This window comes from Hyla sarda, chromosome 2, assembly GCF_029499605.1.
Source record: "Hyla sarda isolate aHylSar1 chromosome 2, aHylSar1.hap1, whole genome shotgun sequence".
Lineage (NCBI taxonomy): Eukaryota > Metazoa > Chordata > Amphibia > Anura > Hylidae > Hyla > Hyla sarda.
This window is the reverse complement of record NC_079190.1, coordinates 208,691,755-208,708,649: the sequence shown is the minus strand read 5'-3', so window position 1 is coordinate 208,708,649 and position 16,895 is coordinate 208,691,755. Positions and strand designations below refer to the sequence as shown.

The window sequence follows — 16,895 nt, the reverse complement described above, 5'->3', positions numbered from 1 at the left end:
TCTTCTCATGCTATAGTGGAAAAAATGAAGTTTATTGATGAACAGTTTGAAGAAATGTATCCAAAACGTCCCAAATTTGAGTCCATAGAGGGCAAGCTGTCTGAATATCGCAGAGAAATAGAGGAACAGCTCCAGCAGGAAATGTCTCAGAAGGTTCGTATTATTCTCCTTGTTGGTGACATGTTTCAAGCAAAGCTGTGGAGTCGGTAGATAAATGTTCCGACTGTGCAGTTTTTTGTACTTCTGACTCCGACTCCTCTGTATTAATATGCGAATGTATTTATAAACACTTACAGTTGATTCCAAGAAGCTGTTCCACCAAGTTCTTCTAAGCTCTTCTAGCAGAGAGAGGTAGTTGGGCAGAAGCTGCTGCCTTCTCCTTTTTGTGTGCTGATCTGCTGCTGTAGATAGGGCGTTGGGAGGATCCAGGAAGGGGCATTTATTATAAAACATGATTTCCCTAGTAGAATCCCATAGTCATGTTTAAAGTTTAAGCTAACAGTCGGAGTTTACAAGTTTTCATAGCCTTAGCTGAATGGCAGCAGTTTTTCCAATGGTTTACAGCTTCAGTCTTGAACTATTGACCCTCCATTCCCTTCACTTATACAAGTGTCTCTAGTCCTGCAAAAAAACATATTTACTTAATCCCTTATCAGTGAGAGGCTAGGTTACCCATGGGTTCCCTGTAACAGCAGAACACAACACTATGGAAAGTATAAGTATTGCTGCTCCTAAATGTGCGTTGCGTGCCATATAGTGAAGCATGTGAAAAGCATTCTTCTTCACGGTCACTTAACGTGTTCGTTTTTCGGTTACTTGAGGCACTGCATGCATTGGTCTTTAGTCTTACAGTAGAGAAGTCGTTAGTTACAACTTTTTGTGAATTGGGACATTTAAACTTGCTTTTTTTTTTAAAATTCCAATCTAAATTTAGGAGTCGGAGTCGGTGCATTGTTTACCGACTCCGACTCCAGGTACCCAAAATTTAGTCCGACTCCACAGCACTGGTTTCAAGGCATTTGACCACACATAGGCAAATCTGTATTTCTTGACCTAACAAAAGAATTGTGTAAATCCTTTCCTAAATTGTATTTATAACCTGATATTCTTATCTAATCCCTATATTGTGAGCCATAGTATTAGACTTGCAAAATGTCACTTAATTGATTTTTTTATTTATTTCTCAAATAAATGTAGTTGGTGCATATGGCAGGGGCCTTGTGTTTTAATGCATTAGTGACTAACTAATTTTAGCCAAAAGGCATAGTATTTTTTTTCCATCCCTCCCTTGTTTTTGTGTTGCTGCCCCATAACATATTTTTATTTTAATGTGGACATGGCTGTATGAGGCTTGTGTTTTTTTTATTTTTTATAGGCCAGCTAGTACGTTTTTTTAATGGAAACATTCTTTGGGTACATACAACTTTTGTTATTCCAGTTTCTGTGAGAATAGATGAACAAACCTTTCGCCATCTCATAGACTGCAATGCACTGCCGTGCAGAGTCTGCAGAAAGAATAGACATGTGCGGACACCAGAATTTGAATTTCTGCACCAGATATTTCCGGCACGGAAATTCTGCTATGTGAACAATGGGACTCTACTGCTGCAGAATCTCTGTGCGAAATTCCATGGTGTGAACATAGCCTTAGAGTAGCAGCTCACTCTGCAGGCACACTGCCTTAATGTATGCTTGTTCATAACAGTATTGTCCTTTTCCTGTAGAATGAGCACAGCTCTGTGTTATCAATACAAAGGGTTTACATTATAATTTTTAATTGAAGTATAATCTGGTTTCATAACACAGAATTATAATTTGAGCAAATATTATGTTTCATGAAATTAATATAAATGTTTATTTTTCTCCAAGTTCCAACATTTTAAAGATGTTGAACTTGCAAAAATAAAACTGGAAGAAAGAGAAAAGTCCCAGAAGGAGCTTTCTGATTTACGAAGAGAATTGGAAAAGACCTATCAGCTGAAATATGATTCCTTAACATCACGAGAGAAGAATGCTATAGAGCGACTCCAGAAGCAACAGGAGGTAAGAGAAAGGTGATCATTTTATAGTTTGTAGAATTATGTTTTTAAATAAGATAAGACTGCAAAGTTAACTTGTAATTAAGTTAGTTTGTATTAGGCTCAGTTCACACTGTGTGAATACAGACTAATACAGGATTGATTTAAATGATTCATTGTGTGCTTTTTCGTGATCTATCAGTTAAACTGATTTCATTACATCCTATGGCTGACAGATGCACCGATTACATATAGGCCCAGATTTATCAACCTGCCTGAAACCAAAAGTGTCTGTTTTTGCCCATAGCAGCCAAGCTGAGCTGTGATTGGTTGCTATGGACAAAACCAGACACTTTTGGATTCAGGCAAACTGATAAATCTGGGCCATAGGCTCTTACGTCATGAAAAGCTATTGAAAGCTCATAATGTCTCTGTTAATAGAATGCCTGTGAGGTGAGGGACTAGGTAGGATATTTATTAAATTTGTAGCATACTACTACTATGCTAATCCATACTTCATTTTTGGTATTCTACTGATGTATGCTTATTATGTAAAGGCCAAATGCACACTTCCACTGTCTAATGGTAAAGCATTACTGTTACTAAAAAACAACTTTTAACATGTCATGCAGACGTGTGAAGAATTTTGATGGGTCAGAGTCTCAGTGTTGAGACCCCCACCGATTGCCAGGCTCGGTACTCGATCCATCACTTTGCAGATTACAGGCTCCATAAACTATACAGAAATGTAGGTGCACTACTGTGGTAGATGTATACAATGACATTGGCTAATCCCTCAACACTGATGTTAAAATTGAGACATTCGCCAGTGTATCCTTATATTAAGGACACACCAGAGCCCGCAGACCAACGCCAAGGTTTCTCAGATGGCACGGGACCTAACGCTAACCTACCTGTGCGTAATAAGCAAAAACCAGGGGCCAGTGGGCAATTACAGCAGCACTAGGTCGACATGTAGCCTGCTCCCAGTTCCCTCCAGCGTGACTAAACACACATACAATGGAAGGGGGGAGAGAGGCTACAAGCCCCACCCAAGTTGGCTGATATAGGTGCATGGCCTCACAGGTGCAACCCTAATGCTGCCTGGAAAATGTTCAAGGCGCATTAACATATGGAGTTTACACACCTCCATGTATAAATTTACAAACAACAAAAAAAAAAAAAAAAAGGCTCCATAAACTATAATAAAGCCCTTCTCCTACAATGAGTGCAGAGCCAAGGAGTAAAATGCACCCATCCCTGGTTTTATAATTACCTGGGCCCGGGGTCCTTGCTACTTCTGGCTCCGGCGGCGTCCTAAGCTGTCACTGTGCGCACTGACGGTGATGTCACATTGAGGACGGCACTCGTCATTGCGCTGCGGGCCCCGGGAACAGGTAATTCTAAAACCAGGGATGGGGGAGGCAATGGGGCGGTGGCGGTCTCTGGTCGGGGAGGCGTGGAGCAGGGCATTATTTGCATATCGGCAAGGTAATTGCCGATACCGATAATGTCCAAAATCGTGAATATTGGCCGATAATATCGGCCAAACCGATAATCAGTCAATCCCTAATACCTAGCCAATGTTGCGGGGTCTTGGCAGGGAGAACCCGACTCATCAAAACTTCTGAATTTTTTTTTTTTTATAATGCAGTAAGGCTTTTAATATATATCTGGAGTTTTCCCGATGTTCGTGCTAAATGTACATTGCTCAAAAAAATAAATAAAAAAAAGGAACACTACGTCCTGGTACGGAGGTACTTTGCGCACCAGGAGGTACATTTATGCCCTGTACGTGACCGCAAGCATCGGAGCGGTGATCGCTTCATGCACTGCAGCCGGGGACCCGCCGGTAATTGCGGACATCAGTGATCGCGCTGATTTCCGCCATTAACCCCTCAGATGCCGTGATCAATACTGATCACTGCATCTGCGGCAATGTGCATGTTTAATAGATGATCGGATCACCCGTGGCGCTGCTGCGGGGATCAAATTCATCTAAAATAGCAGCCGGAGGTTTCCCCTCACCTGCCTCTGGACGTCTCCAGGGGTCTTCTGCTCTGGTCTGGTCTGAGATGCAAAGGGCATAGCTCTGGACAGTATTAGCAATCAATTGATTGCTATAGATAGTCCCCTATGGTGACATAAAAAGTGTAAAAAAAAAAAAAAAAAAAAAAATGTAGAAATAAATTAGAAAAATCCCCTCCCACATTAAAAATGAAAATTGTCCCTTTCTCCCATTTTACCCCCAAAAAGCGTAAAAAAAATTTTCAATAAACATATTTGGTATCGCCGCGTGTGTAAATGTCCCAACCATAAAAATGTAATGTTAATGATCCTGTACAGTGAACAGCGTAAACGTAAAAAAAAAGTCCAAAATTGCTGCTTTTATCACATTTTATTCCCAAAAAATTAGCGGGGCGTGACGTCATGAGGGATCATGATACCCCGTCCTCTGTATCGCCCATCATCAGCCACGGAGCAAACATAGCTCCAAGCTGCTGATGTACAGGTGTGCAGCAGGAGATATCGTGGGGGTCCCCAGCGCCAGGTCCCCCGCGACCAGACATCTTATCCCCTATCCTTTGGATAAGGGATAAGATGTCTAGGGGTGGAGTACCCCTTTAAGGTCAAAATGGGCTTGGTCCTTAAGGTGTTAATCCTTTAAGGACACAGCCTTTTTTTACCTTTTTAAAGGAGATGTCCGGTGCAGACTATTCCTATTCCATCCTGCCCGGGCTGCAAAAAAAAAGAGAAAACAAACTTTCACTTACCGTCCTATGTTCCCCTGATCGGTTGGCTGGGCTTCCTACTTCCTTTAGCCCAGGACGTCACAAGGGGCTTCAGCCTATCACCGGCCGCAGTGATGTCCCGCCTCGGCCGGTGATAGGCTGAAGCGCCGTGTGACGTCCTGGGCTAAAGGAAGTAGGAAGCAGGCAGCCCGGCTGACCGATCAGCTGTATCGGAGCTCCGTGGGAACGTAGGAAGGTAAGTGAAAGTTTGTTTTCTCTTTTTTTTTGCAGCCCGGGCAGGATGGAATAGGAATAGTCCGTACCGGATATCTCCTTTAATGACGAAGCCCTATTTTTCAAATCTGGCATGTGTCTCTTTAAGTGGTAATACCTCTGACATGCTTCTACTTAGCAACGCAATTTTGAGATTTGTTATTTCGTGAAACATTGTACTTTATATTAGTGGCAAATCTTTGTTGATTCATACAGCATTTTTTGTGAATTTTTTGCAATCCTGGTCTCTGCAGCTGTGGTGGGACCCTGGCTGTGATTGACAGCCGGGTCCTGCTGGCGATCTCCTGCAGTGCATCGCAAAGGAGATCGCTAGGACGTATGCATACATCCAGTTGTGCTAACTAGCTAGCAACTTGGACGTATGCATACGTCCTAGGGTGGGAAGGGGTTAAAATTATTTAGCTTGTTGTGATCTTGAAGAACCCTAGCGGAGATTTTCCAGAAAATTTAAACCTCCCCATATCTGCTTTTAACTAGTTGTTAACTTCAGCTTGCTCGCTTTTCTTCTCTGTTGAGGCATAGATATAGTCACATAGTTAATAAGGTTGAAAAAAAAGACCAGAGTCCATCAAGTTCAACCTATATTCCTATTGTGTCACTCCTGTGTTGAAGATAAAAACCCCTTTTATAAGGTTGATGCCAATTGTCTATGTAGAGCCCCCTGATAAATTTATACATAGTTATTAGTTCGCCCCTAAGCCGCCTTTTTTCTAAACTAAATTACCCTAATTTTGATAATTTTTCTGGGTACTGTAGTCCTCTCATTTCCCTTATTACTCTGGTTGCCCGTCATTGAACCATCTCCATTTCCTTGGCATGTACATCTATGCCCCTATTGATGCCCTCCATGATTTTATTTGCATTGGCAGCAGCTCCCCGACACTGGTCGCTACATTTGCGGTTAACAAACTCCTAAGTCCTTTTCCTTGTCAGTCGTCCCAAGTGTTTTCTCATTTAATACAAAATCCCAGCCCGGATTTTTCCTCCCCATGTGCATTACCTTACATTTATCAGTGTTGAAAATCATCTGCCTCTTCCCAGCCCAAACCTCCATCCTATACAGATCCATTTGTAATAGTGCTCTGTCCTCTATTGTATTTACTGCTTTATAGAGTTTAGTATCATCTGCAAAGATTTATACTTTACTATACAATCCCTCTATAAGTACTGTAATAAATAGATTAAAAAAAAAGAATAGGACACAAAACTGACCCCTGTGGTACCCCACTAGTAACAGTCACCCAATCAGAATAAGTACCATTAATAACTACCCTCTATTTCCTAACACAGAGCCAGTTACTTACCCAATTGCACACATTTTCCCCCAGTCCAAGCATTCTCTTTTTATGCACCAACCTTTTATGTGGCAAGGTATCAAATGCTTTGGAAAACTCAAGATCTAGCACATCCATCGATTGCCCCTGGTCCAGTCTGGAGCTCACCTCCTCATAAAAGCTGATCAGGTTAGTTTGACAGGACCGATTCCTCATAAAGCCATGCTGATATGGAGGCATACATTTATTTTCATTGAGATATTCCAATATATCATCTCTTAGGAAACTATCCAATAATTTACATACAACAGAGGTAAAACTAACAGGCCTATAATTCCCCTCTTGGAGTATTGCCACCACATTTGCTATTCACCAGTTTTGGGAACAGACCCTATCACGGTAGAGTCCTTGAATATTAGATATAGGGGTTTGTCTATTACATTACATTGTTCCTTAGAACACAGGGTTAATCTATGATTAGTGACCTAATTTGTTTCACTGGGCCTAACAAACAACTAGACTAGTTCTGTTGTGATTTTTACAAAGAAAGGTGACTAGAGAATCTTGGTAAGACAGTTGGTAGCCTCTGTTAAATAGTGTGTTCAGATGGAGCGCCTTTTCTCTTTACAGATTGAATCCAAGGAAATATATGCTCAGAGACAGACCCTGCTCAAAGAGATCGAGACAATACGAAACCGGGAACTGGACCTTCGCCAACGCATTGAAGCATTTGAGCTGTATGTTTCAATAAGTGCTTTGACCATTTATTTGCCTTCGTTAAAGTATATGATTTATATAATAAATGTTATTTATGTGAGGAGGAAGCACATTATAATAAGTATAGGAAAGTGTATTTACCCATGAGAGAAGTATAAGAGGTGGTAACATAATAAACTGTGACTTTAAAAAAAAAAAAAAGGTGTAGAGATTTATCTTATGACTAATTGTAATGCATTGTAAGACAATAATATTATGTTTATCGAGGTCTCCTGTGGGGGAGAAGGCTAAATTGCCTACAGTTGATTTAGTTCTTCCTCTGAATAAAATCACTAGAATTGTGAATGGTGAAATCTGTTTGTGATTAAGAAAGTTTTTTTTTTTTTTTTTTTTTTCCTGGGACAAGGGGCCAGGCCATCTGTATCAAATCGGTTGGAGTCTGATTCACAGGACCCTCTCCACCCTACTTCAGCGAGTGTTATGTCCCTTCATTGTTTACTATGTTCCCTCCATACGTTTTGTACTGGATGTGCCTGGTTCTGCAGCTCAGTCTCATTCACCTGAATACACCATCATTATCAAAGTCCCAAAAACCCTTTCAGTTTTCCATTCCTCTTTTAATATTTTTAAATTGTGTTTTTACCTTTTTGCCTAACTTTATGCAATATCAATATCCTTTGCTTTAGAGCTCAAAAGTTACAAGAAGAGAAAAACAAAAGTGTGACTGAACTGCTCAGGAAGCGAGAGCTGGATGTAAAGAATATTGAAGATACATTTGAACAGAAGCTTAAAGATGAATGTTTACGGTTGGTATCTCGTCTGCTTGTGTGCTCTACTACAAGACTTGAAAATTAGCTTTTTCTGCATGAGAAGGAATAAGGGTGCATTCCCATACTCTATCTATAGGATACGGTATAAAAAGCTTGATGGTGAGGGTCTGACCACCAGGACCTCTTCCAGTCCCCAAATTGGGGAGTAACTAACTTGTCTCTGGAATAAATGGTGCTCGGAGTAGGCCAACGTTTGTTCGGTCTCTGTGGGTTCGCTGAATAGTGATGAGTGCTGAACTCTCCAATGTATGGCGGCCCCGCAGAGCATTAATGGAGTTCTGGCCGAACATGCACAGCGTGCACCATTATTACCAGAGACAATTTTTAGCCCCACTCTTGGGATCCACTGATTGGCTTGTTATCTCTGATCCTATGACTAGGGGATAACTTCTTCAGATAGAAATGCCACTTTAAGGACATTCTTCTCTGTTGTGTTTAGTTGCTAAGTATAATCTCATGTATATGAGCAGCAAAACACTCTCTAAACTAAAATGTATTATTACTGATTTAATTTATTTTAGGCAATTTTTTTCACTGCCATAAAACTTTTACTGCACGTTAAACCTTTATTCATTACATTATTCCTATATCAACATATTACCCAGGGACCTAAATCCTGTAGCTCCTCTGCTTTTGACAACACTTTCTCATTTGTTTAGGATATTAAAAGGGTCCTCTGGTTTAGAAAAAACACTTTTCAAATCCTTTTGTTATAGAATTCTCAGTTACTAGGCTGGTGTCTTGTTTAGTAACCTCTTAAATTAGAAGTAAAGAATGACTACAAAGTGATCCTCTCACAATATTTGTTACTTCCATGAAATATATGGACAGCCGATTCTATGATTTTAAATGGAATGTATCGCCTAGGTTTTTTTTTACCTGATTAGAGCCATGTACTAAAACATGTTTCTCTCTATTCTGTTTCTATCGTCTGATTTTGTTTTTTATTTTTTATTTTTTTTTGTACATGATTATGGGGGCTGCCATCTTGCCTAAGCTGAACCCATGGAACTAGACAACAATGGACAGAACCTGTCCCATTCAGCTAATGCTACTGAGCATTCTCTGTGACCTTTTTAGGGGCCATTCTATAGGAGGGATACTGATCTCTGTTGTGGATCAGTGTTATCTCTCTAATGGTATCACCTTTCACTCTGCTCCTGAGAAGAAAGGCATTACTTGAAAATTATCTGTACCAAACAGAAATTCTCAGCTTATTTGTAGATCTAGTGGCCAGAATGGAAACTACAGCATTTCAGGATTATTATAAAATATAGATAGTGAAATAAAGAAATTTGAAAAATGTGGTGGTACTGGAAGAGAATTGGTGGCACAAGCAGTGGGATACCCTGTGATTGGCTTATCGTCATAGGACCGTGCTAACAAAAACTGGTGTCCAATGCAGTTAAACCCTTAGGCTAGGTTCAGTCTACGGAATCTCCAGGCAGAAAATTTCCGCCCGGAGATAGGACCGCGCGGACACTGCAATCTCCAATAGACTGCAATGTGTTCCGCACGGATTTCCGCCTGAAGAAAGAGCAACGCCTTTCTTCAGGTGGAAATTTCCAAGCGGATTTTCCGTTCACAAATTCCACTTCACAAATTCCAAAGTGTGAATTTGTGAACGGTAAACCATTCACTACACTATACATTTTAGCAAGCGGAATTTCCGCCTACAATTTCAAAGCGAAATTGCAGGCGGAAATTTTGTAGTCTGAACCTAGCCTTAAAGTGTCCACACAGACATATTATTAAATGGATCCGAATCAGGACTACCATCACATAAGATTTAAATATAGGTGTGAGTGGTAATCATGGTCCATGCTTTCTATGTATGACAGACATAAACAACCTGAAAATAATTTAGCTGAGTTTATATTTATTTTTAAATGATGGACCATATACACAGAAACTCCTGGTCATAACCCCCTACCCCCACTCTGCATTTATGGTTATCATGGGTAACAGATGTTAATTGCATACACTTTCCACTAGGAAATACTGGATGGATTCTGCTTTCAGGATCCTCCTTGAGAATCAGCACTTAAAGGGGTATTCCAGGCCAAAGCTTTTTTTTACATATCAACTGGCTTCGGAAAGTTAAACAGATTTGTAAATGACTTCTATTAAAAAAATCTTAATCCTTGCAATAGTTATTAGCTTCTGAAGTTGAGTTGTTGTTTTCTGTCTAACTGCTCTCTGATGAATCACGTCCCGGGAGCTGTGCAGTTCCTATGGGGATATTCTCCCATCATGCACAGCTCCCGGGACGTGACATCATCATTGAGCAGTTAGACAGAAAACTTCAGAAGCTAATTACTATTGGAAGGATTAAGATTTTTTAATAGAAGTCATTTACAAATTTGTTTAACTTTCCGGAGCCAGTTGATATATAAAAAAAAGTTTTTGCCTGGAATACCCCTTTAATGTCTGTGGCAATTCACTGCAGCTCAGCGCTGGGACTTCTCTGATGGATTCTGCTGAAAGATTGGACATGTTCAGTCTCCAGAGAAAATCCAGTTCCGTGTTGGATGTCTGCTGCATGAAAAAGTGTTCAGAATTTACTTCTAAAATTCCATAGTGTGAATGGGACGTTATTGTGTCCTTTATATTTTCTTAGAATATAGTAGTAGACAATACTTTTGTTTTTGTATGGTAGGTATCAGATTGAACTAAAAGAAGAATATTTGAAGAAAACTCAGAAAGTCAATGAAGATGACAAGAAAAACAGAGGTTGGTAGATGATTTTTTTTTCTGCCTTTATCCTGTTGTTTTACCCTTAAAGGGGTATTCCGCCCCTAGACATCTTATCCCCTATCCAAAGGATAGGGGATAAGATGTCAGATCGCCGTGGTCCCGCTGCTGGGGACCCCCGGGATCCCCGCTGCGGCACCGCGCTATCATTACAGCACAGAGTGAGTTCGCTCTGCACGTAATTATGGGCGGTACAGGGGCCGGAGCATCGTTACGTCACGGCTCCACCCCTCGTGATGTCACTGCCCGCCCCTTTCAATACAAGTCTATGGGAGGGGGCGTGGCGGTTGTCACGCCCCCTCCCATAGACTTGCATTAAGGAGACGGCCGTGATGTCACGAGGGGCGGCGCCATGACGTCACGCTGCTCCGTCCCCCGTATCGCCCGTCATTACGCACAGAACGAACTCGCTCTGTGCAGTAATGATAGAGCGGTGCCGCAGCGGGGATCCCTGGGGTCCCCAGCAGCGGGACCGCGGCGATCTGACATCTTATCCCCTATCCTTTGGATAGGGGATAAGATGTCTAGAGGCGGAATACCCCTTTAAAGAAGCACTGTAAGTTTTTTTGCCCATATCATACACACTTGCCATCATGAGTACAGCGCCATTTGTTTCATTACAATAACTTTATCCTGTGATGACCAGTCTGACCCACAGAAAATCACAGTGCTCAATCAGTCAGAGGAAGTGGTCAGTCCTGGGTCAGGTGACTTCCTGTAAATTACAGGATGACATCATCACCTATTATTCTTCTAGCCCACAGACCTCTCCATATCTGTATCTTGCTGCTATTATAGGATCATGATATATAGTAGATATACACCTCCCCTAAAGCTGTGTTCACACAGTTTTTTTTTTTTCACTGTTTTTTTTTGTTTTGTTTCTGCTGTGATTTTCCCAAAATCGCATACAGTGCTATTTACCACAATTGTACAAATCTCTTAAAAATGTGTAATTGTATTATTTTATTGTAATTTTGGAAAATTGGAAAAACTGAGAAAAGACATAACATTTTTTATAAAACACACCTAATTGTGATTTTAAGTCTAGTCACTTTTACGCACGTTACAATATTTCTCACACCTTGAAAAAAAAAAAAAAGACCATATCTGAATGTAGTGTGAACTGAGAATAACCCACCTATTGATCTAATCTGTTCACCTGGGGGAACTCCAGCACCAGCAACCTAATTAGATGACCAGATGCAAGGCTCAAACTCCACACCCTCAGTCAGAAAATTCACAGAAAATATAGACCGCATTAGGAATCGCAAACCAGTATAGAGCCAATCTCATGTCTGTCACATCAGCTACAGCTGCACTGTATAAGCAAAATAAATAAATCCTGGAGTGCTTACATTAAATCGCCACTTTTTATCATCACATTATTTCTAGTTAAAAATGCTATGCCGCTATCTACATACATACATATATATTTATTTCTGTCAGTTTTAGCTACCAGACAAAGAACTGGCAGATTTACTTATTATTCTCCTACAACTGTCACTAGAGGGTGTTTAGCCTTTTACTGCATACAGTTTTATTTAGTTCAACAAGCAATATTATGAACATAGTTGTAAATTGCTATTTGTTAACATGTTTTCTGACCTTTACTTAAGTCAAGATGTTTTTCAAGTCGGAGACTCCTTTCTGGCTAAGCCATGTCTTCATCAGGTGAAGAAGTACACAGATGTGTACCTCCTGATGTGTTTCATCTATTATTATTTGTATGGATCAGGTCCTAGAGAGTAGTATTATCGTATGTCATAAACAGATTCAAAGCAGAAAAGATCTGAAGCACTCACCAGGTGATAGTGATAGTAGTATGTTTATTGTTCATAATCCACATAAGTAACCGATGGGCCTCATGACATGCCTCTTTGCATGAAACGGCCGCCATCGCCCGGTGCACGCTACTGCCTCTGCTCCCTGCTTTACACTGCTACAGATCTTTTACCTATGTGGATTTTGAACAATAAAGATACTACTATCAAAATTACCTGGTGAGTGCTCCAGATCTTTTCTGTTTTGCATCTGTTTATGCCATCATTGGAACTGTTTCATATCTGTGATGCACAGCTGATTTCAACATACCATTTAGCTCACCTGTTTCCCTGTATATTATTGGACAGCGTACACACTACATCCAGTGCCAGGTTCTTATCTTTCTTATTATTCTTTCAGTATTATCGTATGTATTTTGCTTATGTTTAACCATTTATCTTTGATACATCTAATGCCCATAACATTATATTACAAGTATTAGTGCATTTAATAATAATAATATTGCTGAGGTGGAAGTGGTTCCCTCTTTTTATGGGGTTCTTGGGTGGCTTGTCTACTATGTCAGAATGAGAAATTCAGTGAAAATAATTTTTACAGTATTTGATTAGATTGGATGTCTTTTGGTGATTTTTGTGGTCAGATTTATAGGTTAAATAGAATCATGTTTATTGTTGGAACGTATATTTGATAGGGTTTGGTACCATTCTACTTTTATATATGTTTAGAGGAAGCTTCGCGGTTGCGGGAAGATACAATTGTAATCAACATGAAGAAACAGGAAATGGAACAAGCTATCTCTCGTACAACACAACTTCAGGTGAATTTTGCTCTGTAATTTTTTGGTCCCATAAAAAGTTTAATCCAACCCAACCTATCCTTTCCGAAGGAGCAGGAGCAGATCATGCAGGTTAAATCTAGAATCTAGATGATAAAGTTAGCCTGTCAGGCCTCCTTTACTGTGCTAGCATCATTCACCTTTCTTAGGTTAACTTTTATAATTTTCAAAAATGAATTTTATTGAACTATGTACAACAAAAGCCTGGCATGTGAAGAAAATACAGTCATGGCCATAAATGTTGGCACCCCTGAAATTTTTCAATAAAATGAAGTATTTCTCACAGAAAAGGATTGCACTAACACATGTTTTGCTATATACATGTTTATTCCCTTTGTGTGTATTGGAACTAAACCAAAAAAGGGAGGAAAAAAGCAAATTGGACATAATGTCACACCAAACTCCAAAAATGGGCTGGACAACATTATTGGCACGCTTTACTTAATATTTGGTTGCACACCCTTTGGAAAAAATAACTGAAATCAGTTGCTTCCTATAACCATCAATAAGCTTCTTACACCTCTCAGCCGGAATGTTGGACCACTCTTCCTTTGCAAACTGCTCCAGGTCTCTCTTATTGGAAGGGCGCCTCTTCCCAACAGAAATTTTAAGATCTCTCCACAGGGTTTCAATGGGATTTAGATCTGGACTCATTGCTGGCCACTTCAGAACTCTCCAGCGCTTTGTTGCCATCCATTTCTGGGTGCTTTTTGACGTATGTTTGGGGTCATTGTCCTGTTGGAAGACCAAAGATCTCAGACGCAAACCCAGCTTTCTGACACTGGGCTGTACAGTGCGACCCAAAATCCGTTGGTAATCCTCAGATTTCATGATGCCTTGTACACATTCAAGCCACCCAGTGCCAGAGGCAGAAAAACAACCCCAAAACATAATTGAACCTCCACCATATTTCACTTTAGGTATTGTGTTCTTTTCCTTGTAGGCCTCCTTCCGTTTTCGGTAAACACTAGAATGATGTGCTTTACCAAAAAGCTCTATCTTGGTCTCATCTATCCACAAGACGTTTTCCCAGAAGGATTTTGGCTTACTCAAGTTCATTTTGGCAAAATGTAGTCTTGCTTTTTAATGTCTCTGTGTAAGCAGTGGGGTCCTCCTGGGACTCCTGCCATAGCATTTCATTTCATTTAAATATCGACGGATAGTTCGTGCTGACACTGATGCTCCCTGAGCCTGCAGGACACCTTTCATCAATTTTTCTCTTCCGTCCACGCCCAGGGAGATTAGCTACAGTGCCATGGGTTGCTAACTTCTTGATAATGTTGCGCATTGTGGACAAAGGCAAATCTAGATCTCTGGAGATGACTTGTAACCTTGAGATTGTTGATGTTTTTCCACAATTTTGGTTCTCAAATCCTCAGACAGTTCTCTTCTCCTCTTTCTGTTGTCCATGCTTAGTGTGGCACACACAGACACACAATGCAAAGACTAAGTGAACTTCTCTCCTTTTTATCTGCTTTCAGGTATGATTTTTATATTGCCCATACCTGTTACTTGCCCCAGGTGAGCTTTTAAAGGAGCATCACATGCTTGAAGCAATCTTATTTATCCACTATTTTGAAAGGGTGCCAATAATTTTGTCCAGCCCATTTTTTGAGTTTGATGTGACATTATGTCCAATTTGCCTTTCTTCCTCCTTTTTTTGGTTTAGTTCCAATACACACAAAGGGAATAAACATGTGTATAGCAAAACATGTGTTACTGCAATACTTTTCTGTGAGAAATACTTCATTTTCTTGAAAATTTTCAGGGGAGCCAACATTTACGGCCATGACTGTATATACAGTTTGGTAGATTAAATAGCCATGTCTGACATGCTATCACAATATCACGAAAATAATCAGAAACAATGTGAATTAGAAGGTTGATGTTCTGTGCTAGTAGTCCATTTACTGCAGACATGCTACAATGGTATCACTTCTGTAAAAACTGTGATGCTATAGCTTGTTATCACAAGATAAGTGTCATGCACACAGAAAACCAAATGCAATTAGAGAATAAATAATATAAGATCCTATTGCTTACGTTAGATAGGCCCATTGGTCTAACCAATCAATGCTATGAAGCACCAAATAACTCAAAGTAGAAAAGCAACAGACAGAATTAGTTGACCACTTTCTTATTCCGATGTAATCCATCGAGAAGCATGATCAGAATCAACCCTGAATTTCTCGGCTCAGCCTCTATGATCCGGGTGTTGGGATTCCATAATCTCATGATTAAAGAGTACTGTTGCCATGAGGATTGCATTCTATTCAAAAGTCCAAATTTTTTAAAATTTTTATTACAGAGAAAAAACTATTCAAATGCTGCCTGAGTCTTTTAAAGCTCACGCAGCAACTGACATTGCTGTTGAAAAAGCGGTCAGTCATATCCACATTCACAAGAGAATTATTGAGTAATGGCACTGAGGAAGTGTACTTCAGTGTCTTGCAATAGGTGGACTGTAGTATAAGTTTCCAAACTGTGGACCTCCAGATGTTTGAAAACTACAACTCCCAGCCTACTGTTCAGGCGTGCTGGGAATTGCAGTTTTGCAACATCTGGAAGTCTACAGTTTGGAGGCCTCTGGCCTAGGTGTGGCACATAAATGGAGAAACAACAATTACTGCAGGTAGGGCTGGGCGGTATACCGGTTCATACTGAATACCGAAGTTTTTGTGCTGCACAATATGAATTTTTCCCATACCGCAATACCAGTTTGGCACCTCCCCCTCGGGAATGAATGAATCAGCCCAGCGCTGCGCTGTCCTCACATCGGGGAACTAATCCTATGTGACCTTAGAGCGCTGTTCTGCGCCCCCCCCCCCCCCCCCCCCAAATTATCAGCCCAGCGCTGTCCCCATCAGGGTACTACTCACATGTCACCCGCATGCGCTGCCCTCCTCGTCCTGTTTGTTGTCGCCGCCGGCACTGACACTCTATACCAGTGGTCTCCAACCTGTGGACCTCCGGATGTTGCAAAACTACAACTCCCAGCATGCTGGGAGTTGTAGTTTTGCAACATCTGGAGGTTCGCAGGTTGAAGACCACTGCTCTATACTGTGCGGTAACCCTATGCCCGGGCTGCAAAAAATACACCAAATAAACTTTAACTCACCTCCCGTTGGTCCGGTACCGGCCTAAGTTGTTTCCTGGGGACGGGAACGTCAGACAGCCGTCAGCCTATTACCAGCCGCAGCGATGTTCCGCCTCGGCCGGTGATAGGCTGAGCCCACTGTCATGTAAGAAGCCGGCTTCTTACATGACAGTGGGCTCAGCCTATCACCGGCCGAGGCGGAACATCGCTGCGGCTGGTGATAGGCTGACGGCTGTCCGACGTTCCCGTCCCCAGCGTAAGGCCGACGTAGGTGCGTTTAAAGTTTATTTTGTTTACCTTCACAGTATAGGGTGCCAGTGCCAGCGGCCGCAACAAACAGGACAAAGAGGGCAGCGATTGCCGGTGACATGTGAGTATTTACCCCGATGGGGATGTGGGCTGATAATTAATATGGGGGGGCTAGGAAATACCGTTATATACCGGGGAACCGCCAAAAGTTTAAAAAATGCCTTGATACACACATTTGGTCATACCGCACAGCCCTAACTGCAGGTACAAATTTAGTTAACCAGCATACAAAAGGCAGATTAATGGAGAG

The 16,895-nt window shown here is 41.0% G+C and overlaps 1 protein-coding gene across 2 annotated transcripts in view; it reads left to right on the top strand.

Moving 5' to 3' along the window:
• The window catches only part of OFD1 (OFD1 centriole and centriolar satellite protein), a 67,682-nt gene that overhangs the window by 13,063 nt on the left and 37,724 nt on the right, over positions 1-16,895 (top strand). For both annotated transcript variants that reach the window (XM_056556256.1, XM_056556255.1), the window contains exons 7-12: positions 17-153; positions 1,870-2,043; positions 6,949-7,055; positions 7,722-7,841; positions 10,525-10,598; positions 13,130-13,221. In XM_056556256.1, the coding sequence (XP_056412231.1) occupies positions 17-153; positions 1,870-2,043; positions 6,949-7,055; positions 7,722-7,841; positions 10,525-10,598; positions 13,130-13,221 (704 nt within the window). The remainder of the gene's footprint in view (positions 1-16; positions 154-1,869; positions 2,044-6,948; positions 7,056-7,721; positions 7,842-10,524; positions 10,599-13,129; positions 13,222-16,895) is intronic.